This window comes from Canis aureus, chromosome 16, assembly GCF_053574225.1.
Source record: "Canis aureus isolate CA01 chromosome 16, VMU_Caureus_v.1.0, whole genome shotgun sequence".
NCBI classification, from domain to species: domain Eukaryota; kingdom Metazoa; phylum Chordata; class Mammalia; order Carnivora; family Canidae; genus Canis; species Canis aureus.
In genome coordinates, this window is record NC_135626.1 from 51653274 (window position 1) to 51679991 (window position 26718).

General features: G+C 36.5%; 2 protein-coding genes across 6 annotated transcripts in view; one reads left to right on the forward strand and one right to left on the reverse strand.

Annotated features, from left to right (window-relative positions):
- LOC144286911 (uncharacterized) overlaps positions 1 to 26391 on the forward strand; it is an 89790-nt gene extending 63399 nt beyond the window's left edge. The window contains exon 11 of one of the 5 annotated variants that reach the window (XM_077854053.1): positions 25848 to 26391. In XM_077854053.1, the coding sequence (XP_077710179.1) occupies positions 25848 to 25886 (39 nt within the window). In that variant the 3' untranslated portion in view covers positions 25887 to 26391. Of the gene's footprint in view, positions 1 to 606; positions 2201 to 9281; positions 9925 to 14492; positions 14696 to 21476; positions 22132 to 25847 lie in introns of those variants that run through there. The other 4 variants (XM_077854049.1, XM_077854058.1, XM_077854051.1 and 1 more) reach the window with 4 other exon arrangements.
- The window catches only part of LOC144286242 (uncharacterized), a 156406-nt gene that overhangs the window by 65847 nt on the left and 63841 nt on the right, over positions 1 to 26718 (reverse strand). The window lies entirely within an intron of this gene.

Genomic DNA, 26718 nt, shown 5'->3' on the forward strand with positions numbered 1-26718 from the left:
TGGAATTGGGGCCAGAGTCAGAAAGATCCTCAACTGTCCTCTCCGGGATTTTGTACTACCTCCAAACCTGGGGTTGGTCTTTAATTTCTCTTTAAGAAACCAGAGCCAAGGAGCAGCTGGTACTGTTTACTCGCTTGCTGCACCTGTAGTTCTGCTTTGCAAGGCACAGAAATGGATTTTCTCCATGAAACATGAATTTCTAGAGCTGGAGTTTACCCCATCATTCACGGGGACACAACACATCAAAAGCAGGAAATGAGAAAATGGCATCATTAGCGGACTGTTGAGGCTCTTCTCTTTTGTTTGCCTTTAAAATTAATCTCTTCCTGTTCACGACTCAGTGATGAAAACATCTTCCTTTGAAGATGAATTAACTGAAAAGTGCATTGAGGAATTTAAGATTTATAACATAACCACCTTGAACCCTCCGTTCTTGGTGAACCCGGAGAATAGCTTCAGGCAGAAATTATACATTCCTGGTTCCTCGATTTATGTCAAAATGATTTCTGAGCCTGCCATTCCTAACTCCTACATGCAACTGGACGCAATTTGACCATTAGCACTGGGTAAAAAAAAAACAATGTTCTTGAATTTTTCATTCCTTAGGTGTGTCCTGGTCATTTTAGGAGCTAAAGCTTGAGCGTTGCCTGAGTCAGTCCTTGTTTCAAGAATGCTCTGTTGAGCAGAGCCCTCAATCCTGACGACTGTGGAAGCAGGGACTTTCCCTGCCATCAAGAAGCTTATAGTTCATCTAGAAAGATAAAGTCAGTGCATATGGTACTTAAAGTGCCTAATTGTGTAATCATAATTTTATGGGCGGCCTTCCATGGCAACTTCTTAAGGTTTCTTCTTGCTAGTTTGACATTACTGTTGTCCAATGTAATAATCTCTAGAACTGCTCTACCCTGTAATGCGAACCACTAGTTGTGTCCAGCTATTGAGCACTTGATCTATGGCTAGTGCCATAAGCTAAAGAGATAACATTTTGGATATGTTGAATTAAATACATATTATTACTACATTAATTTAACCTGTTTATCTAGAATATATAGGTATTGTTCCCATTATATTCCTATTAGCACTGCCCTGCACTTTGACTCCCCGTATTCATAACCAGATAAAATTAAGACATACATAATTTATTTTTTGTTCCTTCTATAATTCATTCATTCATTCACGATAGGTGCTTTCATTTCCCCACTTTATGAATGAGGAAACTGAAGCAGACGGAGAGGTGTGAGGTGCGGTGCGGGGTTTAAACTCAGGCAGTCTGACTCATCTAGCATGTTTTACTCTAGTAATCCAGGGAAGAAACTATGAGGGTCAGAACCAAATGCGAGGTGGTGGATTGGAAAAGAAAGAATGAACTGAGGTGATATCACAAAGGCCATATGAACACACCACAGTGACCAGTTTGCTGTATGGCTTAAGGGAATAGAGACAGAGTTGACTCCCAGATTCCTGGCTAGGAAGATGGTATCACCAAACAAAATAGGAGACATGTAGGAGAATTACATATAAGTGAAAATGATGAATTCAACAGTCAAATTGTAAGAAATCCAAGTGGAAATGTCTAGTAGGCAGAGATGGATAGATAGATAAACAGATAGACAGATATGGGCCCCAAGGGAGATATTTAGGTTGGATATATCAATTCTTATTCATTTGCCCCCTCATCCTCTCCCCACTATCCCCCAATGGCTTTTGCCTTTTGAATTACAAGGGAGCTTCATAGTTGAATGAAACATCGTTCCTGACTTAAACATTCATTCAAGATTCTGCACAATTGGGTCCCAACCTTTTTGGTAAGCTCTCTCCTTCTCTGTGTAACATACGCTTTGCTCCAGCCAAACTAATTTATGTGTATAACCTTGACACTAGTTGCACTCTCTACACACTTGAAGAAGGAGATTTAAAGGGAACTGAGCCATCAACAACACAAAATGTGGAATCTAATGCTTTCCCTAAGACTTATTATTTTAAAGATTTTACTTAAAAATAAAATACGGACACGGAGAGAGGCAGAGACATAGGTAGAGGGAGAAACAAGCTCCCCGTGGGGAGCCCAATGTGGGACTCGATCCCAGAACCCCGAGATCACACCCTGAGCTAAAGGCAGATGCTCAACCACTAAGGTACCCAGGCGTCTCTTTCCCTAAGATTTATAGGAATTTGTGGTGTAGTGGGAATAAAGAAGGAGGTTACATTAACAGAATCACTTCAAGTATTAAAAAGTTTCAATTGCCATAGACACAGCTCTGCTGGCCATTAACAGATGGTAATAGCAATTGTTAGTGTGGAATCACTTTGGATTTATGCACAATTAGAGTTTTTTGTGACCTGAGTGGTTTGTCACTAGGGAGGATCTGTGATTAGTTTATAGCTCTACTTAACCTTCCTGCTATTGTGTTCTCTCTTTTTTGTGTGTGTGTGTGTTCTTTTTTATATGAGTTAATCAGTCATGGAAGTCAGCCCTCTTCCTTAATTTCAAGGAAACAAACAAACAACCCCATCCAAACATAACAAAACAAAACAAAACAAAACCAAAACCAAAAAAATAAAAAAAACCTAGTAGCAAAGCAAAACCAAACCAAATAAAACCAAACAAACAAACAAACAAACAAACAAACAAAAAAACTTAATAGCAAAGCAAAACTAAACCAAAACAAAAATACCACAATGGAAAAAAAAAAAAACCCCACCCACATAAGACATTTGTTACAAGAAATGAAATACAGAATCCCAAGAGATGGGAAGACAGACAACCAAAAGAATGAAATAATTAACACTGCATATTAGACTGGCCCATCACAGAAAGCCCCTCCCCTTAGCTTTAGTCTTCTTTTGCAACCTTTCCCTTTCTCTCCTCTCCTCTCATCTTTTCAGCAGCAAACCTCTGACCTCCCATTTCCTTAAGCAAATCCCTCTATCCTCCACCCCACTGCAATTTTAGGGGCCCCTCTGAGTACCTCTGCTCAAGATCCTCAGCTAAAGGAAAGGGATCCTCCCCTTCCATGGAAGACAAATGTACCTGCGATCCTTGGTTACACAAACTCTTCTTTCTAAGTCTTTGCTTCTCCTCTGGTTCTTCTTAAGTTCCTAACCAATTCAAGCCCCAATTCAATTCAAGGAAGCAGATCGCCAGTTCCCCTTCCCCATAGAAACGGCTTCTCCCCCAAAGCCCCCAGCTCTCATACTGCTACAAGCACCTTTACTTCTCTAGGTGGACAGTTTCCTGAACTTGCTTCATATACTTCCTATTTGCACTTCATTCGAGGATAGGTTCTATGTGGCTCACACTAATCATCTTGGTACAGACTGGTTAGATTGACCTCCAAATCTGTACACATGGAAATAATGAATTAAAAAAAGACCAAACCCTGATATACTCTTCTCTTATTTCATTTTGGGTAACCTACAAGGTGATCCTTAGAATGACCTGTTTGGAAATGAAAATGGTGAATCAATAACTCTCCTGTAATTATATATTTGAAATCCCATCTACACCCTGTTATGCTTCGTAAGTGGATTTCAGATTTGCACGGGAAACAGATTGTGCTTTGCCGCTGCATTTACCCAGTGGATTTGCTAATAATTTAGGAAGTTTAGCAAATATGATGCAGTGTAACTTGTAATATTTATTTGCTCTCTCAGCTGTGATTTTAATCCCCTAAATAACAAGCTCAGACAACAAATTATTGATATGCTTTGTGTTGTTTATCAATATTTACTTAAATTTATTTTAGAAAAAAAATCCAGATGGGGGCTATTTAACATAATTGAGCATTAAACTGTTTGATTTGGTACTCACTGTTTTTGAATATACACAATAAACACACAGAAGTTATTGATGCAAACCTATTTGTTCTTGTCTACAATAGGAGATTAAAAAGGGCAGGGTTATTTTTCATCCAGGGAAAAGTGAGTTAGTTGAAATACAATTTGTTTTGCTTCTTTTACTTGAAAGCACATTTTAAACCAGGCAAATGGATACTATATGGCCTAGCTGTCACTTAACTTGACATTTAAGGACAATACACTGTTTGCATCCTATTTGCAGTTACTGCGCAGTGCTTGTGTGGTCCTGTATCTCCCTTCTTCATGATAAATTCTTCCTTTCCTCAGCTTCAGAAAAGTACGAAGCAGAGTTATGTTAATGAAAATATATTTTATACATTAGTCACTTGAGCTCTGTAAAATGTGTTTGGCAAGAACATTTTTGAGAATATTTCAGAAATCTCTGTGGGCTTATTATGACAGATGAATGAAGATCAGAAGGTAGTGGTATGATTTACATTTGACAATAAAAGGTTGGAGGTTGTCCTGGAGGTGTGGGGCTCTATCCCGAGCCTGGAACAGTAGTAGTAAGCAGTACTTGAAGCCCAAGATCCTGCTTCCACATTGCCACACCTGGTCTTTCTTCTCACCTTTAAGAACACAGTCTGATTTTTTGTTGTTGTTGTTCATTCTTGTATCCCTAGTCTCTGGAATAGTGCTGGAATATAAGAAGCCCCCCATATATATTTGCTGAATGCATGAAATCTAGCAGACTCATTCCACTATTATTCTTTGATTATTCTTCTGTTATAACTAATTCTGTATTTTTAAAGCCATTTCAGTCCTTATTCCTCTTTTCTAGGTGAAAATCACCTGATATCTTCTGATCTTGATTCATCGGTCATAATAACCATATAGGAATTTCTAAAATACCCAGTATTTTAGATATTACATAGATACTTCTATCTATGTCTTTAAGTAATCTGCATACGGGGGCTATACTGTCAGAAATTTATTTGAGTGAATTTGAATCACCTTTGGAATAGAGACATCAAGGATATCTCCAAGTTAGAGTCCTGCCCTTCAGTTTGACCAGGTGGGGAGTGTGACATGCTGTTCCTCTCTTCCTTTGTTTAGGAGGTGATGCACGTAGAAGGAGTAGTGGTGGGAGGAAAAGATTCTTCAGGGAGATTTTCTTTTTATTTTGAGATAAAATGGAATGCTATTTACTTGAGGTCTACTTTGAATGGAGCCTCTGAGTGTTTTCGACTAAGGCCATTTAAGTGGGATTTAAAAAACGCGGCTTACTTACTATCCCAGTTTTTGTTTTCCTAGGGAACTTCAAATTACACCTTTCTGTTCCAGGGTTGAGCTGCAGTCAGAACGCTCAATTAAAATCATCAGTAAACTGGAAGAATGTGCGAATGTTAGCTTAGGAACTTAGTAATTATAAGAATTCATTTAGTTGGCTCTCTACACAGAGCCTTAAATCACAAGTGAAAACTAAAGGAAAAAGAAAGAGTTCCAATTCTGGATGCCTCTTTGGTCCATCAGGATAGAACCCCCTCACATTCACCGAAGGGCCATTGGACAATTTTGAGAATTCCTGCTCTAAAGAAGAAAGATATCCAAACTCGTATCCAGCAATCTTTTCCTGGTGCTCTGGCTCAGCAGATAAAGAGGAAGTAACACTTCTTACTTAAGTGTATTTCTCCTTAAGGATAAATGTTTTATTGGCCTAATGATTCAGATTCATAAAATAAATCTATTAGCAATATTGTATTAGGGACTACTGATATCCCAAATGAAACCTGCCAAATAAGAAATTGAGAATTGTTCCATAAATATTCCTTAAGCAGCTTACTTTATATAAAGTGTCTATCTCTTAGAATTTTAACTTTTATCTTTCTACTATTCTATTCTCCTGGCTCTCCCTCAGTTCACACACACACACACACATCAGTGTGTATATAAAGCATACTACATAGTGTATGTATATTTGTATATAGATATATACTTTAATAAATTATTGATACCACAGTCATTCTCTCCTTCACCTTCCCTCCTGCTTTCATTGCCATCCTGGATGCACATTCTTTCCTTTCCAGCCTAGCTTTCAAAGCCCATAACTTAAACTCCTCTTTCATAAATATGCTTTTACCCCATGCTCCTTCCACCTCACTCAGGTGGCAAAATTCACAACCACAGATCAACCTAAATGTCTAGTCTTTAGATCTACCCCTGGTGACCTATCCCTAACACCAGTGAGAAATCACGGTTGTACAGATCAAGAGCACTATAAACTTTTGGTATCTAACATTAACTTGGTTCTCAAAACTGCCCTGAAAACTCTGCCATGGATTGGGTTTCTTTGAAGCACCCATGACAGGAATTCTTGCACAGGGATTTATTGAGAGAGTGCTCACAGGAAAATGAGCGTAAGAAAAGCAGGATGGGGCAGGAGGGGAAAAAAGCAAAGTTTTAATTCTAAGTGGAAAGTGGCTTTTGCAGGTTCCATGGAAGCTCTGGGGCAGGCCAGTCAGTCATAGATGTGGGCTGCTGCGCCCCAATCAGGGGGTGTGGGGGGGCCTAGGAGAGCCAAGGCTTACTCTTCTAGGTGAAGCCATTCTCAGTGCCCAGAGGGGGAGGGTGGAAGCCACTGGCCGCCAATATGCAGAAGCACCAGCCCAGAAAGGACCTGGATGAGCCCTACATCTCTTCATTTTCTTTAGTAAGCTTTCTTGATTATTCTTCATACAAGTACTCCAAGCCTCTTTTTTCTCCTACCTCTGACCTCATCATTTCCCTCATCATTCTCAGCCCAGGACCTTGCCTCTGTTTTCTCAGAAAATACAGAAACCCAATTTGGAGTCCTACTGTGGCTTCAAGACCAGAATGTCCTGACTTTGCTTATGTCTCTAGTTTCTACCTTATTCACATTCATTCACTGTTTAAGCCCTGGTGAACCTCTTGAAATCACACATCAGACCACCCGCCCTCCTCTACTCAGAATTTTGATTTTTAAATTATCAAGAATTATGTTTATATGCTGTTTATTCACTATAATTCACATAAAGGCAACATTTATCATTGATGAAATCATGGGTTTTCCACTCTGAGTTCTTCCTTTGGTTTGGATTCATCTTTTGCTTGGTTGAATTGTGAAATCCAGTAAGATTTTTAAAGAAGGAACATACCTCCTTGCTAGAAAATGTCTATTGGTTGGCTTAGATTTTTCACACATACTTGCAAAATACTTTAGACCGACCGTGAAATTCTTGGATTGAACTCACTTTTCCTCAAAATTTAGTAGACATTATCTAATCTAAGTTCTGATACTGGGTGTTGCTATCAAAAAGTATAAGGTCCACCTTGAATCTATTCTTCATACATAATTTGATGTTTTAAAAAAACTTAGATGTATATATGATTGTATATTTTTGAAAATTACAGTAATTTACCAGGGTTTATCTTGACATTAATTATTTTACATCAGTTTTTCTAAAGATCCCATATTTTCTGAGATCCAGATCCACTTATAAACTCAAACTTGATAATTTCGGAAAAGTTTTCTACTATTTTATTCATTAATGCATTTTCCTCTTTAGAAATAGGTTATGTAAATGTGAGGTTTATCTGTTTCTCTCATATGTATCATCTGTATAGTCTTTCTAAATATTTCTTCTCTGTTTTCTTGATTTTTAAAAATCATGTTTATGATCTTTTTTTCTTTTTTCTTGGTCTTTTGATTTTTCTTTGAACTCTAATATGTATTTTTAAAGATTTTTTTTAATCATGTTTTTGTCCCAACTAAAAGCAAAGTTCAGAATGCAAATAATCTCTACCCATTTTTAAAGGACAGTATAAGAATCAGAACTGAAGTAAAGATAAGCAAAAATAGAGAGATGCATTTAAAACTAAACATTCCAGCTATCATATGTAATAAGTATGGAATAAAAGTTTGAGTTAGTAGTAGGTTTTTTTTTTTTTTTTTTTTAAGAAAGAAACACTGCTACATATAGCACCTCATTTGGATGTGTCTGAAGTCTTAGAAGCTTGACTACTTTGCCTTCTCCTACAAATGGACCTTGAGAGCTTGTTTGGTGGTTCTAGCAGGGGAGCCCACTTGTATACACTTAGCCCAAAGAATGGTTCTCTTCTATCCAGGAGATAGAACTTTGGAGAGACGCATATGGAGCAGTGAGGGAGGAACAGGACACCTGCCTAGCCAGCCACATCAGCCTAATCAACCCTGGTGATTAATAGGGTAACAGATGTTGCAGACAGATCGCCCTCACATTCAGTAGTGGGTTGAAAAATATCATGCGTAGGTGGTTCAGTGGTTGAGTGTCTGTCTTTGGCTCAGGTCGTGATCCCAGGTCCTGGGATGGAGTACTGTATTAGGTTCCCTGTAGAGAGCCTGCTTCTCCCTCTGCCTATGTCTCTGTCTCTCTCTCTGTGTCTCTCATGAATAAATAAATAAATCTTTAATAAAAAAGAAGAATTTTATTTTCCTATAAGAATTAAATCAAAAAAATAAAAAATCATGTTTTTCTCAATTTTCAAAATTGAAAATTTCTATATCTATTTCAGATAATGATACTTTTTTCTTTGTGTGTGTGTGTGTGTGTGCGTGTGTGTGTGTGTATGGTGATTTTTTTTAAAGTTTATTTACGTATAATCTCTATACCCAACATGGGGCTTGAACTCATGATCCCAAGATCAAGAGTCGCATGCTCTACCAATTGAGCCAGCCAGGCACCCTGATTTATGGTGATTTTTAAGGGACTTTTGGGGAGAAGAGTGGAGTAAAAATATTTTTACTCAAGCATACTTAAGCAGATGCTTTTGACACTGAATTTTTTAAATGTTTAAAATTTTCTATGAGGGAATTGACTAATTTCATTTGGGATAAATATGATGTGGGATTCTCAAAAGGAATCAACAAATCCTAGATGAACATATAAAAATGAGAATCTGAACTGAACACAGGAGTCTGAGCTAAGAGTTTTACTAGTTTCTCAAGAAAAGGAACAGGACCCACACACCAGCAATTTATTGATGTAAATAATTATGAGTTATCTCAAAGCAAAATAGATACCTCATCAGTTCATCTTTTTGTTGTTTTCATAAAGTACCAAGGAAAGAAGGCTTCCAGATTTTGTTACCAATTAAGACCTGTGCCAGATGGGTCCTGCAGTAAAGTTCTGATGCTTAAAGTGGGCAACCAAAGCAGCACTCTTTATGAAATGTCACTTTAGCAAGGCTCATTATATACTCACACATGAACTAGAAATGCTCAGTTTTTAGTTTTCCCAGAGTTCACACTTGAAATATAGCTTCAGCAATTTCATCTTATTTTAGGTGTCCCAATTATGCTCATAAGTATGAAACAACCAGGCTGCAACTATAAACTTATCAGCAGAAGAGTTACAAAACCTATCTAAGTTGTGACTATTCTACCTAACTTCAGGTCAAACCAATTAACTGTGACCCTTTTACAGGAAGCATGGTTGGCAGGCTCTCAGAAGAATTTTGTCATTTTGATTTTCCTGTGTGGATGACAGTTCATCAGTTACAACAGATTTGTCATCAGAAGGATTCTGGAAAGAGAGAGCCATTATCTACATACTTAAACATAGGACGGTATTTGGTGTTAATAACACTGATACATGTTAGAGAAGGAATGCAGTTAAAAAAATCTGATTTACTAATAGGCATCTGGAAAATGAGCCATTCTGAGGAAAAATGTACCAACTCTTGGGGCGCCTGAGTGGCTCAATCAGTTGAGCATCTGACTCTTGATTTTGGCTCAGGTCATGATCTCAGGGTTGTGAGACTGAGCCCTACCTCAGGGCTCTGCACTAGGGGAGGAACCTACTTAGATTCTCTGTCTCTCTCTCTCTCTCTCTGCCTCTACTGTCACTCTCTAAAAAAATAAAAAAATAATAAAAAAAAGGATGTAACAAGTCTAAACTTAATAAAACAGTCTAAATTCCATGGCTAACACTCTTATCATGCAGGCCCACATTCAAATAGGTCATGAGAGAGTCTGATGTAGCTTTCCAAAACAACGTGACATTTCAAAAACTTCTCTGTCTTAGCATAAATCTGGTCCTTGAAATGAGATACTATGCTATGTTAGCCCCATGCTGCATATTTTAAACAATAATTTAAATGTGTGTATGTGTATGTATATAATTTTGTTTTTTTTTTTTTGTATATAATTTTGTATACGTTTATCTGTGCATAATAAAATACAAATGTGCACACTTCCCTTTGCTTATTAACAAATTGCTAACCACATAAATGCTAAGATTAAACATATGAGAAGTTAGGACAAGATAACTAAAGACAACCTTTATCAAAGAGTCAGTGCTTTAAGAAATAGCACACAGTTTCTTGTATAATAAAATCTTTTACCATGTCATTTAACAGTGTGAGTGGTTCAGTAGGCAAATATATAGTGGACCCTTGAACAACACGAGTTTGAACTATACATGGATCTTTTCTGATAAATATAGGATGATACTATAAATATATTTTCTCTTCCTTATGATTTTCTTGATAACATTTTCTTTTCTCTAGCTTACTTTATTGTGAGACTACAGCATATAATAATTTACAACAAATATGCTAATTGACTATTTATGTTATTGGCGAGGCTTCTGGTCACAGCATACTCTTAGTAGTTAAGTTTCTGGGGAGTTAAAGTTATACATGGATTTTTGACTGTGTGGGGTAGGGCGTGGGTCAGCATCTGTAATCCTGTGTTGTTCAAGGGTCAGCTGTTATAGGTTAAACTGATACAATCTTAAAACTGTCCTTTGACTCTGTGAGAACGGAAGATATTAGACACAAATTCTCTTTTAACCCTTTTCACAATTCTGTGATTTCATTCTCTACCCTGGCACTTCTTCCCACTACCTTTGCACTATCATTGGCAAGCTGCTTCATGGCTAATGGTGATGCTGACAAGAAACTATGGAGACATATGCAGGGAGTTAGGAAAGAGACTGCATGTTTGAACTTGAAAGAACAGTTCCCAAACTGTGATCATTAATACACCACTGCCAGGATTTTTGGCTCTGTGTGCCATCAGTGCTTGTACTTACTTAAGATTTTCCTTGAATTGATGCACAATGAAGCTTATAAAATATAAACTAGAAACATTGCAGCACTGCATATAAAGAAAAACAGCACACCCCGATGTGAACAGAAAACAACAATAAATATAAATAGAATGGAGATCAATCAATTTCATTCAATTTTGAAAAGATCCCACTGTCTTCAGAAAGTTCTGAGTGGCACCTCACTGTATTAGTTACTTTTCGCTTGTGCCTTGGGAAAGTTCCAAGTGTTAAATATTGATTTAATAAGTATCTATTTTTTGTGACCTTCGTGCTCTTCGTATCCAAATATACATCCTTCAGAAATCTTTCAGGGAGCTTTTTCGCCTAAGTAATTTATATTCCTAACAGTACATTTAAATGAAGGGATCCATTTGCTAAAAACAGCCATTTGTATGTATTTAAAAGATGATATAGGCATATTATCACCAAGCTAAAATTTTCAAACTTGAAATCTGGCATAACCAGATAATCAGAAGAGAATTAAAAGTAACTTTTTCACTTGTGATTTTATTTAATCTAAAACCACATTTGCTTCACACTTAAAATCTATCTTTCATACTAATACTGAATCAGAGAATTATGTTTATAGTAGTTGCCACAAAATTAATTTCATACCTTTCTTGAATAATTATGAACATATCTAATTCATTCGGAAATGTATTCTTTATAGAAGTTAGCAGAGATTTTTCTTTTGTAAGAATGTGACATTATTCCCTAATTTCAACTTTTTCATGACTTTCTTCATAATATCACACTATCTTATCATTTGCTTCTCCAGTGTTACCAGATTGTACTAGTAGGAGGACTGCATTTTCATGAATAATACAAAATACAGATGCATAATATTCGTATGATTTAAACAATACTAAAGTCATTTTGGTAATTCAATTTTGGGAATTCATTAAAATGCAAAACATTTTAGGAAATACTATTTTATTTATAACCTTTACGTACCCTCAGGGCAGAATAAGGGGGAAAGGAATGTCTAGTTAGAAATTTCAAAGATGGAATGTTAATCATATCTTGAAGTTGCCCCATTTAGAGATAATTTAACCAACTCAAATAAATGTTCTCTAATTTTCCTTTCATTAATGAGATGACTAAGTTGGATACAGCATGCAAAAAGCACATGCTTTATTGTGATGAAAGTGTTTTTCAGACAGGATGCTGAGGCCTCTATGACTCTAAAAAGAAAAGTTCTTAGAGAGATTGTATCTGTGTGATTAAAACAGGTCTTTATTAACTTAAAGGTGACAGGAACATTTCTCATTTTCTCTGCTTCCTTTTTTTTTCTTGCACTTTTGATCACTTTTGCTGGCACAGATGGCAAGTAGAGTTGAAAGGGGAGTAATTTCCATGAGGTGGCAAAGTGATTAGTGATGCAGCTGGGACTAGAACTAAGGTCATCTACTGTGTTTTCTGCCCTGAGTGGTCATTCATCCATCCATCCACTCATTCATTCATTCATTCATTCATTCATTCATTCATCCATTCACCACCTGGTCTGGCATAGGCAACAGTGAGATGAGTAGGGGCCAGGAGCTTCATGCTCTGATTGTTGTACTTTGATTAATAGTAATAGGATTTTCACATAGTGACAGAGTATGACAAGTAAGCAAAAGACAGAGAGTAATTATTTCGGTGGTGAGTAGTAGTAGCAAAGTGTTGACACCAAGGTCATTTATACAAGAATCTACATGCACTGGTCATAGTCTTCAGAAATCTAAGGAGTTTACTGGCCTAAAGAACATACATTTCTAATATTGCATCAGAATGAAGGGTTCCTTTTAATGTTTAGAATGCAAAGGAAAAATAAAAAGAGAATCGTTTTAGAGCTGACTCAAACAAGTGTATTAAAGTGTATTAAAGGAATGCAGTGTCAATTTCCAAAGGAGTTAGCAGTTTCCAAACGTGGACCTTGGACATGGAACTTCTTAATCCCAAAGAGTCATGTGAGGATGACAGAGGTAATATGTGGAGTGTTAGGATAGCAGCTCCTATCCTGACTCTATGGATTCTAATCTTCAGTAAAATGGGGATGAAAATCGTATCTGGCCTTATAGGCTTGTTGTGAGGATTACATGAATTTCTGTGGAAAAAGTTCAGAACAATCTGGCATAGAATATGTGCTGTGTGAGTGGAGTACTTTTGGTGATGCTGATGGTAAAGTTTCTTTCCTGAATCAGGGCTTCTGATACACGAATGCACATTGTGAAACATCAAGAGGGGGATGTGTTGCAGAATTTCCCCACATTATTTGGCCTTTTGCTGGAGAGCACTGTTATTAGACCAATGAATATATCCTTAGGATATGTGGTTGGAAAATCTGGGAGTTTAAAAATATTTTGGGAGTGCCTGCCTAGCTTAGGTGGTAGAACATGCAACTCTTGATCTCGGGATCATGAGTTTGAGCACCATTTTGAACACAGAGATTACTTCAAAAAATATTTAAAATATATTTTGCATAATTAATGCAGAGTTACATCTATCACAGGATCTTAAGAGTTTTGCTTCATTTCTAAGGTTCTAGATCTGGTCTAATATTTAGGGTTACTGATGTAACAGTATCTGTGTAACCTGTTGATGTTGTTGAGGACGATCATGAAAACCAATATTGTTTAGTATCAGTCTGTGCCAAGCACTGTGCTGATTGCAGAATAATGCACAGGGTCTTTTTTACTCCTTAACAGCAGCTCTATGAGAAGCAACTGAGACTTAGACGGATAATGCTCAACACAACACAAGCCCGTTGCTCACAAACTAAGTTGAAGAATCATAATGTAAATCCAGTTCTATGATTCCAATGCCCACATCTGAAACCAGGAAGTGGCACTGTCTCTCTGATTTTGAGGATAATAGCCCTGACTTGTATAGTAAGAGTCGCACACATTTTAGAGTTTTGAACACTGTAGAACACAGTATGAATATAGATATCATTAGTAGTATTAAAATTATGCTTATAAATTTTTTTGTTTATCTCTGGGATTAAAGCAGTACAGTACCTGTGTACTAATTTTGAATATTCCTTAAAATAAGTAGAAACTATGAAACCCACAGTGTCAAACTACAAAAATGCATTTTTTTGGGGGGGGGGAACTACCAAATCAGTAGTGTCTGATTAATTTTGATAAGGGAGATCTAATCTTTCATTGAAGACTTAAGCTGTATGCAGAACAAGGAAAGCAACCATCCCTTTAAGAAACATGGAGAAAAATTTAGTTAAACACATGTGTCAGAGTACTAGGTACCAGAAAAACAGTATAAAGTGCCTAGTAATTTGAAAGTGATTTATTAATCAATACTAAAATTACTGAAGATTTACCCTCAAATAATATAAAACCAATGTGAACATTCAAACAAAAAGTTTGCTGTTTATTAGCATATTTTTAAATTTTTGAAAATAAGGTCATTTCAATCCACTGCATATCAATATCTGGGTTTCTTTCAAAAAATCATTTGTTTTTAATATGAAAACTAAATAAATAATTTTGAAAATTATTATTTGTTCTTATAAAATAAAAATGTCATGCTTACTGTAAGCTGGCTTATAACCTCTTTCCTCTGTTCTTGATATTCTCTAAGGTGTTACTTTAGGTTTGAATGGGTAACCTTACAATGTCACAGTTCTCCTGACCTGCCACATCTAGACCTAAATTTGCGAGATCTTCTTTGCATAATGAACACATGTAAACCTGTTCTTACAAGCCCAGCAGATAAGCTCTCAGGTACTGGAGTGCCAGGAGCAATGCAAATACACAGATGGAGAAGCTGAAAGACTGCACTAATGCCTTACAATATTACTAATGATCGATTATTTTTAATGGAGGACTCTTTCTTCAGCAATAAAAGGAGAAAAAGCTTTTGAAGCCAATCTGTACAAAGAAATCACTGTTTGCCTGGGCTCTTGGCTTCAGATATATACCTGAAGCCAAGAACCACAAAAGCTCTGTATCTGTTCATTTCTTTCTTGCAATAATGCCCTTGGCTTGTTACTCTTCCTCCTGTTCTTTTCAGACACTGTCTTGGTCCTCTTCTCTTTTGCTCTGTATGTGTCCCTGGTGAGCTAGTCAACTGACCCAAATACTACTTCTCTTCAAGCGTCGCTCACATGCTTCCCAGCCAAGATCTCTCTCCTGACCTCTGGATCTGCATTGGGTATCCAATGCAGCGATTAACACTTATCATGTGTCAGGCAATATGCTAAGCCCCTTATAGACACTGTCCTACATTATCTGCCAAAAAAAAAATCTTTGGGGACTAGTAAAATTATCCCCATTTTGTATTTGAGAATAGGGAGGCTTTTTTTTTTTTTTTTTAATCTGGAAATTCACAAAAATGCAATCCTTTTTTGCTTCTTCTACTCTTCTTTTTCACCAATTTTTGACTGGCAACATACTGCATCCTGGATGAACATGTCCAAGCTGTTAATGTACCATGTACCTCCAAGTGACCTGTTCACCACATCCCATATGTGCCCTGACCAATGGGGCATAATGTGACTATTATTTCACATCAACAGGCAACTGGCACAATTAACATATCTCAAGGTATTTGTTTTCATTTGTTCTTAGCATGTGAATAAAGCTCTCCCTACATATTCACTTTAGGATCCACAGAATCTGCATACATATATATATATGTATATACATACATACATATATATATTCTATTTGAATAATTTCTTAAGCAAGTCACCTCCTTTCTCCACAAGTGAAACTAATTTAAAAAACCTGACCTCAGTGCTACTATACACCTATTACAATGGTCAAAATCAGAATAATGACAACATCTACTGCTGGTAAGGATGTGGAGTAGCAGCAACTCATTCATGGCTGGTAGAGCTGCAAAATTGTACAGACACTTCGGAAAACAGTGACATACAAAGCTAAACATAGTGCTATTATTCAATCCAGCAATCATTCTCCTAAGTATTTATCCAAATGAGTTGAAAACTTATGTCTACACAAAAACCTGCACACGAGTGTTTATAGCAGCTGCATTTGTAATTGCCAAAAACTAGAATTGAACATTATTCAAAAATAAAAAGAAATAAATTATCAAGCCACAAAAAGACATAAAGAAACTGTAAATGCATACCAATAAATGAAAGAAGCCAGCCTGGAAAGGCTACATAGTGTATGACTCCCAGCTATAATGACATTCTAGAAAAGGCAAAACTATAGAGACAGTGAAGAGATCAGTGGTTGCTAGGGAGAAGGGAGCAAGGTGTTTTTTAGAGCAGTGAAATAAATCTGTATGATACTGTAATGGTGGATACATGACATTATGCATTTATCAAAACCCACAGAACTATACAACATAAAGAGTCAGCCCTAATGTAAACCAGGGATTTTGTTAATAATAATGTAACAATATCAGTTCATCAATTGTAACAAATGTACCACACTAATGCAAGATGTTATTAAAAGCAGAAATTGGGTGGATTGGCGGGGGCAGTGAGGTGGGTACATAGAACTCTCTGCACATTCTGATAATTTTTCCACAAACTTGAAACTCTTCCCCAAATCAAAGTCTATTAATTAAACAGATAACTTTTTTAAACTCTTCAGAGCTTTTTTATACCGATCTGTATAAGTACTGATTTCTTACTAGTTTCACGCTGAATAGCTAGGAAATATTCTTTCATTTTTCCCATTAGTTATGATTCCCTGCTCTGTGTACCTTACTTCTAACACTGATGCAACATGACAATGGGAATAGCAAAAGAACATTTCACTCCAGACTATAAAGTTTCTTTAGATCAATTTTTTCAACTAGTTTTAAATCTGCCTATAATTTAATCCCTGTTTCTCTATCTCACACAAAGGTATCCTACACGATTATGTCACTGCCTTAATGAAAATCAAAAGGTATTATGCTGAGCACAGTGTCTGGCATATAGCTGTTAACTTAATAAAAGTCATATTATTAATATTCTCTTACCATAATCTAGTGGTCCCACCAAAAAATAATTGTTAGTTTGATATTCCTTATTTTTAGTGACGTCATTCTGACTCTTAAGCATCCCCATATTCTTTGCTAAGTGTTTAAAAATAATCTATTTAAAATTTTCTTCTTGTTTTTTTTTTATCCCTTTAAAATTTGATAGTAAGTCTACAGACTTGCCATCTATAAAACCTGCCCATTTTGTTCTCTTAGGAAATAGCAATATACTCATGTTTTCCTCTATTTTAATTACTTCTAGCATATGGGTCTGGAAGTTTGAACTCCTTTAAAGAGACCCACTGGATATATTAGTAAAGTTATCAGGCCATCTTTGCAAACCTGAGACTGACAAGCTCACTTGGACAACTTGAGTTTCAATTCCTTCTACATGATATACTTTTTCCTATATTTCCCCTTGGAAGACAATTCTTAAAGTGAAAGATGCAGTAATCCAAGGATCACAGATTTTTGCTTTCCATTTAACCCCTTACCAGAGTGGTGCTGGGTCTCCTCCTATACATAATATAAAGAGATACTTTGTTATTGTTTCTGATGATATGACATTTGTTGTCAGCTCAGCTTATACCCAACTTGGAGCTTTTTACAAGTTTGTGCTGCTTTATTAATCCTGGGACATATTGCACTTTTCATCTCTTTCAAAGATTGTTTTTCAGTTTTATTGGGGCACAACTGACAATTAAAAATTATATATATTTAAGGTTTATAATTTGATGATTTTGTATATACAAAATATACATAAATATCCACTAGAATGAAGCTAATTAACATATTCCTCACCCCACATAGTTATCATTTTTTTCTTTCATCTTTTTTTTTTATGATGTTAACACTTAAAATCTATCCTCTTAGCAAATTTCAACTATACAATGCAATATTCTTAACTAGTACATGTGAGCTCCAGAACTTCTTTATCTTGGATAACTGAAACTTGTACCCCTCACCAGCATCTCCCCATTTGCCCTCTGGTCACTGCCATTCTATTCCCTATCCCCCTTAAATAACCTTTTAAAATGGCAACTCTAATTCTGTTTACAAAGCCTTCAATCTACAATAAACTGGAGAGAGTGGTATTTTCCAGGGCCTATCACAATCAGCATTCATTTGTTTATTTACACGCAATTCCTAAGCATATAGTCTGAGCCAAGCACAATGCCTGGTATTGCTATTTTCAGGGATTTCACTGTATAATCAACATTCAGCAAACATTTACTGAACATCTATTATATGCTAGCACAAAAAAGACTTGTGGAAAGGAATACAAAAGAAAGGTATACAAACTATAGAGGTCTCAGAGCATATGATGGGGTTAGAGATGTAAACAAGCCAAAGAAATCTTCCAGAAAGATGATATATTCAGACTGGATTTTAAAGATGAGAAGTTCACAGATACAAAGAAATGGACAGGGCGTCTGGCAGAGGGGATGATGCAGACAAATGCTTAAAACATTAAGATGGGCTATTTGCTTTCTGAATGACCTTTTTGCAGTGCTCTGAAAAAGGGAGATGGTTTACCATGTCCTACAGCAGATATCAACCAATATGAGCATGAACACATTTGCAAGAGATACAAATTTAGAAATAATCTACAAGTTAATGCAAAAGTTTTCTTGGAGATTACATTTCTAGAATTATAAGCTTATTGTCTTTCTGAGAAGCTCCCAGAACTCCCTATGAACAGCAGTGGGCATCATCTCTTTCGTCTCATTTTACTGTATCTGCGGAATTCAGATGTAGTGAATTCCTTTCAACCTAGTAGCCCTACCCCTCTATAGGTTTAAACAATTAGTCAGTTCCTAAAAGCAACTGGCAATTGGTTGGCTCTCACGGTATCTAACACAATCTTCCCTCCCAAACTGTCTTAGATCCTCTAAACTTACTCACTTGCATGGTGCGCAGAGAATGCCTTAGGAATCAAACTTTCTAGTTTCCAGAATCAGATTAAAAAGTCAGGGACACCTGGGTGGCTCAGTGGTTGAGCATCTGCCTTTGGCTCAGGTCATGATCCTGGGGTCCTGGGATCGAGTCCCACATAGGCTTCCCTGCAAGGAGCCTGCCCCTCCCTCTGCCTGTGTCTCTGCCTCTCTGTGTCTCTCATGAAAAAAGAAAACAAATAAATTTTTTTTTAAAAGTCAGATTCTCCTAGGTTAAAATACAGATTCTGCTATTTAGTAGCTGATTGAACTTTGAGCAAGATATTTCACCTCTTAAGTCTCTTTCATTATCTGCAAAATTACAATCATAATGTATACTTTTTGGGTTGCGAGGATTATGTGATATATATGCGTTGAAAATATTTAGCAGCCTTCTGGACTATGAGATACCTTTAAAACATGATAGTACATGTTCTTTTAATAAGAATAATAATAAAAATGGGAGAGAGAGAAAAAAAAGACCAACACTGTACAGACTCTGCAGAGGTATCAGATATTATGCTCGATGTTTTATATTCCATCTCATTTAATCCCCCCAACAACCCTAAGGGAAAAAATAATCGCTTTCTTAAAGTAAACTAAAAATGTGGTTCACAACAATGTATTAAGAGCTGGTATTCAAATCCTCTTCTGTATCTCTAAAGCCTAAATATTCTTTTCAATACATCATACTTTGAAAAATAATGATTTGCACAAGTATATCTATTAATCCCCAAAGCCGTGAATAGTATAGCCAAATAATTTCAAATACTTTCATATTCAGCAATGTTAAATTTATAGTTTACATACAGTTTTAAAAGAACAAAATTGATGTACCCCAAACCATAAGATACCTAGGAATAAACCTAATCAAAGAGGTTAAGGAAGTATACTCCAAAAACTACAGAACACTTATGAAAGAAATCGAGGAAGACATAAAGAGATAGAAAACTATTCCATGCTCATGGATTGGAAGAATAAATATTGTGAAAATGTCAATGCTACACAGGGCAATTTACACATTCAGTGCAATCTCTATCAAAATACCATGGACTTTCTTCACAGAGTTGGAACAAATAATCTTAAGATCTGTATGGAACCAGACAAGACCTCAAATAGCCAGAGGAATGTTGAAAAAGAAAACCAGAGCCGGGGGCATCACAATGCCAGATTTCAAGTTGTACTACAAAGCTGTGTTCATCAAGACAATGTGGTACTGGCACAAAAACAGACACATAGATCAATGGAACAGAATAGAGAACCCAGAAATAGGCCCTCAACTCTATGGTCAACTAATATTCAACAAAGCAGGAAAGACTGTCCATTGGAAAAAAGACAATCTCTTCAACAAATGGTTTTGTGAAAATTGGACAGCCACGTGCAGAAGAATGAAACTAGACCATTCTCTTACACCAGACACAAGGATAAACTCAGAATGGATGACAGATCTAAATCAAAAATCCACCAAAATACTAAAGGAGAATACAGGCAACAACTTTTTTTACTTGGCCACAGCAACTTCTTGCAAGACAAGGGAAACAAAAGCAAAAATAAACTATTGGGACTTCCTCAAGATAAAAGGCTTCTTTCTGCACAGCAAAGGAAACGACCAACAAAACTAAAGGACAACCGACAGAATAGAAGAAGATATTCGCAAATGACATCAGATAAAGGGCTGGTATCCAAGATCTATAAAGAACTTATTAAACTCAACACCCAAGAAACAAACAACCCAGTGATGAAATGGGCAGAAGACACTAGCAGACATTTCTCTAAAGAAGACATAGACATGGCCCACAAGCACATGAGAAAATGCTCCACATCACTTGCCATCAGGGAAATACAAATCAAAACCACAATGAGATACCACCTCACACCAGTGAGAATGGGGAAAATTAACAAGACAGGAAACCACAAATGTTGGAGAGGATGTGGAGAAAGGGGAACCCTCTGCACTGCTGGTGGGAATGTGAACTGGTGTAGTGACTCTGGAAAACTGTGGAGGTTCCTCAAAGAGTTAAAAATAGACCTGCCCTACGACCCAGCGATTGCACTGCTGGGGATTTACCCCAAAGATACAGATGCAGTGAAACGCCGGGACACCTGCACCCCAATGTTTATAGCAGCAATGGCCACAATAGCCAAACTGTGGGAGGAGCCTCAGTGTCCATTGAAAGAGATGGATAAAGAAGCTGTGGTATATATACATATATATATATATATATATACACACACAATGGGATATTACTCAGCCATCAGAAAGGATGAATACTTACCATTTGTTTTGACGTGGATGGAACTGGAGGGTATTACGCTGAGTGAAGTAAGTCAGTTGGAGAAGGACAATCATTATATGGTTTCAGTTATATGTGGAATACAACAAATAGTGAAAAGAACTACAAGGGAAAGGCAGGAAACTGAGTGGGGAAAAATTAGAGAGGGAGACAAACCATGAGAGACTCCTAACTCTGGGAAACAAAGGGTAGTGGAAAGGGAGGTGGGGAGGGGGATGGGGTGACTGGGTGACAGGCACTGAGGAAGGCACTTGATGGGATGAGCACTGGGTGTTATACTGTGTGCTGACAAATTGAATTTAAATAAAAAATTTAAAAAAAAGAACAAAATTGAATCGAACATCTTATGTTCTTCTTAAAATCACTAATGTATTAATATTTTATTTTTTTTAAAGATTTATTTATTTGAGAGGAAGAGAGGGAGAGCACAGAAGGAGAGGGAGACAGATAAGCAGACTCCATGCTGAACACAAAACCCAATGTGGGGCTTCATTCCAGGACCCCAAGATCATGACCTGAGCCAAAGGCAGACACTTAACCAACTGAGCCACCCAGATGCCCTGATGTACTAATATTTTCAACAAAACAGGCATGAAGGGCTATCAGAAAGTAAAGTTACTAATTGCTATTAATGTCAAAATGAGTGGGAAGCACTTTTTTATGAATGCCCTTTTTATTCCAAAGTATATGTGCCTTCCATATATGTGTTTGTGTGTATAGATGCATATATAGTGCAGGTGTGTGTGTGTGTATATATGTATATATATCTCCTTTTCCATTTTCCATCTCATATGAGTAACAACTAAATAATAATAAAGGTAGAAGGTAAATCTGTTCAGAGTATATATTCACATATATATATGTATTATATCTCTCTTGGGCAACAATCTGTTTATTTGTCAGTGTTGTGTTTTTCTGTTTGTTTTTCTGAGAAGTAGAAAAGAAACTTCTGGTCAATGATTCAATCTTTTTTCTGGTTTTCTGTACTCAGAGGAAAAAAATTGTAAATTTCAAACATAAGAGCAATTAAAGTTATAATACTCTCTTAAACTTGAAATTATTGATTGGAGATCTCCAGTTTGAGAAAAGAGCATGCTAATTATGTATTTTTTACATAATGAAATTATAAAAAAGAGTATTTTTATAAGTAAAAAAAGAAACTGCTTTTCCACTTATACCAATATGTAAGGCTTTAAATATATGTACCAGATTGATAATTAAAATCCTAGTGATATGGCAAGGCAATTTTTTTTTTTGCAAGGCAATTTTTGAACTTGAGTAATATAAACCATTTCATTAGGAGTTGCATTATAACCTGCAGAGTGGGAAAAACCAATTAGATGCAGAAACCTTGTCTTCTAGTGGTTACCTAGTTGCATTTTGCATAAACTCTGGTGAGCAGAGAGTCCTGAGCAATGGGTAGTATTAACAGTTATGGCTCATTTCCCTTTTTAGTCACATCTACGAGGGTTCTAAAAATGAAGTCTTTAAATTAATTATAAATGCAGAGGCCGGATATTTAAAACCTCTTAAGAGCAAAGGTATTTTCAATTACTTCAGACTTAAACATTTTGTAAAATATACTGATATGAGACATATTCCACTAATTTAATATTCCTCTATTTTCCTGTTAAGTGAGCACTGTGAGCAGTAGAGATAAAGATTACTTTAATTAAGTGTGCAATGAATCCCATAAAACTTAATTGAACACTTTATTTTCACATATATATTTTCTCTTACACAAATGTTTTTCAGCCACGCTGTATACAATTATCTTAAAGCTAATCCTTCAAAGAATAAGCAAAAAATTTAAGACAATTCAATGCTTTCAAATTCCCTATGGCATTAGGGAGTGACCTTTAGATTCTGAAAAGGTGAATGTTTTACATTTCTTTAAGCTGACAGGATAAACATAGACATACATTTAAGTCAAATCAGTGTTTAGAATAGCCACAGCTATCTTGGTGAATGCAGAAATAATGACTTCTCTGGATTTTGCAAACACTGAATTACTATTCACCAATGGTCATCCACTAGGTTGCTCCCCAGGGCACCTAATTTTGCCTAAATGCTGTTTTCAGAGGACTTAAAATATCCACTTGACAGCCAATCCCTATACACAGCTGCCATTCACTTTGATATGTCATCATGTAATTACACTCATTCTTTCAAAGTATTCAGAAACTCCCAGAGCAAATCCTACAGTTGTTGGAGCTTTGGTAGTCCAGAGAGGCTTACTGGCACACAATACAAAGAATCTGAGCCTGCCCTTCAGCTTCCCCCCTTCTCCTTCAGACCCAGCAATTGGCAAGATGACACCTCACTGCAACCAAGAAAATGACTATAGATTCCAGGCACTTTGGCTGTTTCAAGCAAGTCCTAGCATAATTGGTTACGGCAAACCCCAGACATAGGACCAAATGCATGTTTCCATAAATTCTCCCTGGAAATAGCACCAGCTTGAAGCACTGAAGTATGAACAGTGTGAGGTCTGGATTCACCCAGCAGTTGCTCTGCAGAGAGGACAAAAGGCTGAATGGAAGACCTGACAACCAGCAAGTCTGAGTAGGAAAGGCCTATGTAAGACCCATAACCCAAACTCAAAGCATAAAACGTCTTCACTCCCCTCGTTCTGGGGAGGAGGAATTCATCCAAAGGAGGATAAAACAAAAGTGTCTGTTGAATTGGTTGTGTCAGTGCTTCTATGCCAGATGTCTTTTTGTGATTGAAAAAACAGCAGGGACACATTCACTGGCCCTTTAACATTTCTTTGCAAAATCCTCCTCTGATTTACCTCTCTACCTTGAATATGTATAAATCAACTTAAAATTATTTCATTACATAAATAACACGTTCAGCAAAAATATTTCAGAAAACATAAATAGAAAGGAAATTAAAATTTCTTGGAAAGTCACCATTACCAAGAAATATTGTTGTTAATATTTTGGTGTATCATTCCAGATCTATATACAACTTCATTTTAAGGCTGCGTATTATCCCATTGTGTGAATATACCAAACTTTTTTTTTTTAAGATTTTATTTATTTATGAGAGACACACAGAGAGAGAGGCAGAGACACAGGAAGAGGGAGAAGCAGGCTCTATGTAAGGAGCCCAACGTGGGACTTGATCCCAAGTCTCCAGGATCACACCCTGGGCCAAAGGTGGTGCTAAACCATTGAGCCACCGGGGCTGCCCGGATATACCAAACTTACAGCATATCCAGTTCTAAGATATTTGGTCTTTTATTGTCTTTTACTATTATAAAAAGAGGTGGAATAAATATTTTAATAAAATAAAAGAATTCTCCACTAAATGCATATTTATTATATCCAGATGAAAACAAGGTACTGGTTCATGAAGTCTGTTGTTTCGAACTGATGGCTAGTTATTTTGAAAATTCTAATTTAAAGAGATTTTTATGTCATTAATTATATATACTGGTGTTCCAAATATCGTAATTTAAATTCCAACACATTGGGACGCTTGGGTGGCTCAGTGGTTGAGCAGCTGCCTTTGGCTCAGGGCCTGATCCCGGAGTCCCAGGACTGAGTGCCATATGGGGCACCTTCCATGGAGCCTGCTTCTCCTGTCTCTGCCTCTCTCTCTCTGCCTCTCTCTGTGTCTCTCATGAATAAGTGAATAAAATCTTTAAAAAATAAATAAATAAATTGCCAACACATGACATAGTGTAGGAGCATGCAAGAGCACACACACACACACACACACACGCGTGCGCGTGTGTGGCAACCTACCCTTTACCCCCTTTGTCTTTCTTGCTTTCTTTGACTCTCTTCATTCTAACAACTTTTCTGTCCACTTTTCTTCTTGCCAGCCCCCATTCAATTTTTCTGTCTCTTCTACCATCTTTTAACCCATCTTTCTGTCCACCATCTTTCATGTTAAATGTCTATCCATTTATCTACTTATCTTTCTTACATTCAACACATATTTCAGCATTTACTGTTTGCTAGGAGTTTGGCGCATTTGTTGTGATGGGTAATTAAAGAAATATTTTTAACTCTTCAAATGGCTTTATAAATAAATATCATCCTAAGAATGGATTCGTTTCCCTCTTGGTTTACATTTGGGTGAATATCAGCATGAGTGAGGAAACATTAAATACAAAAATAATTAGATCCTAAGACACTTTTTCTATGTTGGGTCATCTATTCCTCTTGGTTAGAAGAATTAGATTTATTCAGTTTTTTTTTTGTTTCTGTCTTTCACATTTTTATATTTTGTGTATCTTTAATTTCTGAATTAACCAGTTCAGAGTACATTAATTGTATGTCGTTGGTACAGTCTAAAACAAAGAATTTTCCTAATTTTATTTAAAGCTTTTCAAAATCTCACTGAAACAAAATAATATGAAAAAGAACAAATATTTAAATGATTATAATGTAAAATTAAATGATTATAATGTAAAGTGAGTTTTGAATCTGATTCCCAAGCACCTATGATCTATTTCTTTAAAAAAAGAAATCCCTCTGGCACAAGTTCACAGAGTAGTCTAATTATTTTGCCTGAGAGACGTGCTTGTGTGAACACATTTGGTTTAAATCAAATATGTGACTTTATAGCACAGTGTGGGTGGAGTATTCATGGTATAGTTTTGTTTAAAACTCAATTTTTGAAGAAAAAACTTACTCGAATGAACCATATTCTGTTGGTCTTTGTCAACATGATTTACATGGATTCATCATCTTTTCTCACTCACAAATTTCTCTCTGTAACCCTCTGCTCATTCTTTGCTATAAATCTAGGAAGAAGACTATTCTTATCTGACAAACACCAGCATGTAAAAAGCTAAGTTACAGAAACCAAGAATGAAAGTGCCAAAGATGAATAGAGTGTTGAAATCAAATAGCAGGATCAAGGCATTAAATACAGAGACAATGGAAAATATATCATTATTTTGAGATAAACTTCAAGTTCTCTTCATCTAAGGAACCCTGGGAATAGGACTTTAAAATATAATATCAGAAATAATGATAAAAAACCCCTTAAGGCATTTTTTTTTAAATTTTTATTTATGATAGTCACACAGAGAGAGAGAGAGAGAGAGAGAGAGAGAGGCAGAGACACAGGCAGAGGGAGAAGCAGGCTCCATGCACCGGGAGCCCGACGTGGGACTCGATCCCGGGTCTCCAGGATCGCGCCCTGGGCCAAAGGCAGGCGCCAAACCGCTGCGCCACCCAGGGATCCCCCTTAAGGCATTTTAATATTGAAATTTTATTGCCATATCTAGAGAACTGTAATAGATATATTAAAATCACTGTATATTCTATTAAATCTGAAGAAAATGCCTCTGATTTAGTACCTGATTGAGTGGGAGGAAATCAATGGACATAATTTTAGGAGAAATATTTTACCAAAATGTAATTAAAAATATTTACCAGTTTGCTTATTAAGTGATGGAGGAATATTTTCCAAAACAGGCAAATTTGAAGTCTTCCTTGATTATTTGCATAAAACTGCAAAGCTGCTGCATGAAGGCTGTATTCAAAGTCACAAAGTCTCCTGTCTGTGTAGTTCCTGAAAACGCGGTCTTTAGTGCGCTGATGGCCGAGTTCCAAAGGTAACACAGGCATGCTCTACCATAATTCCACACACAAAAAATGGTGCTTGGATAGA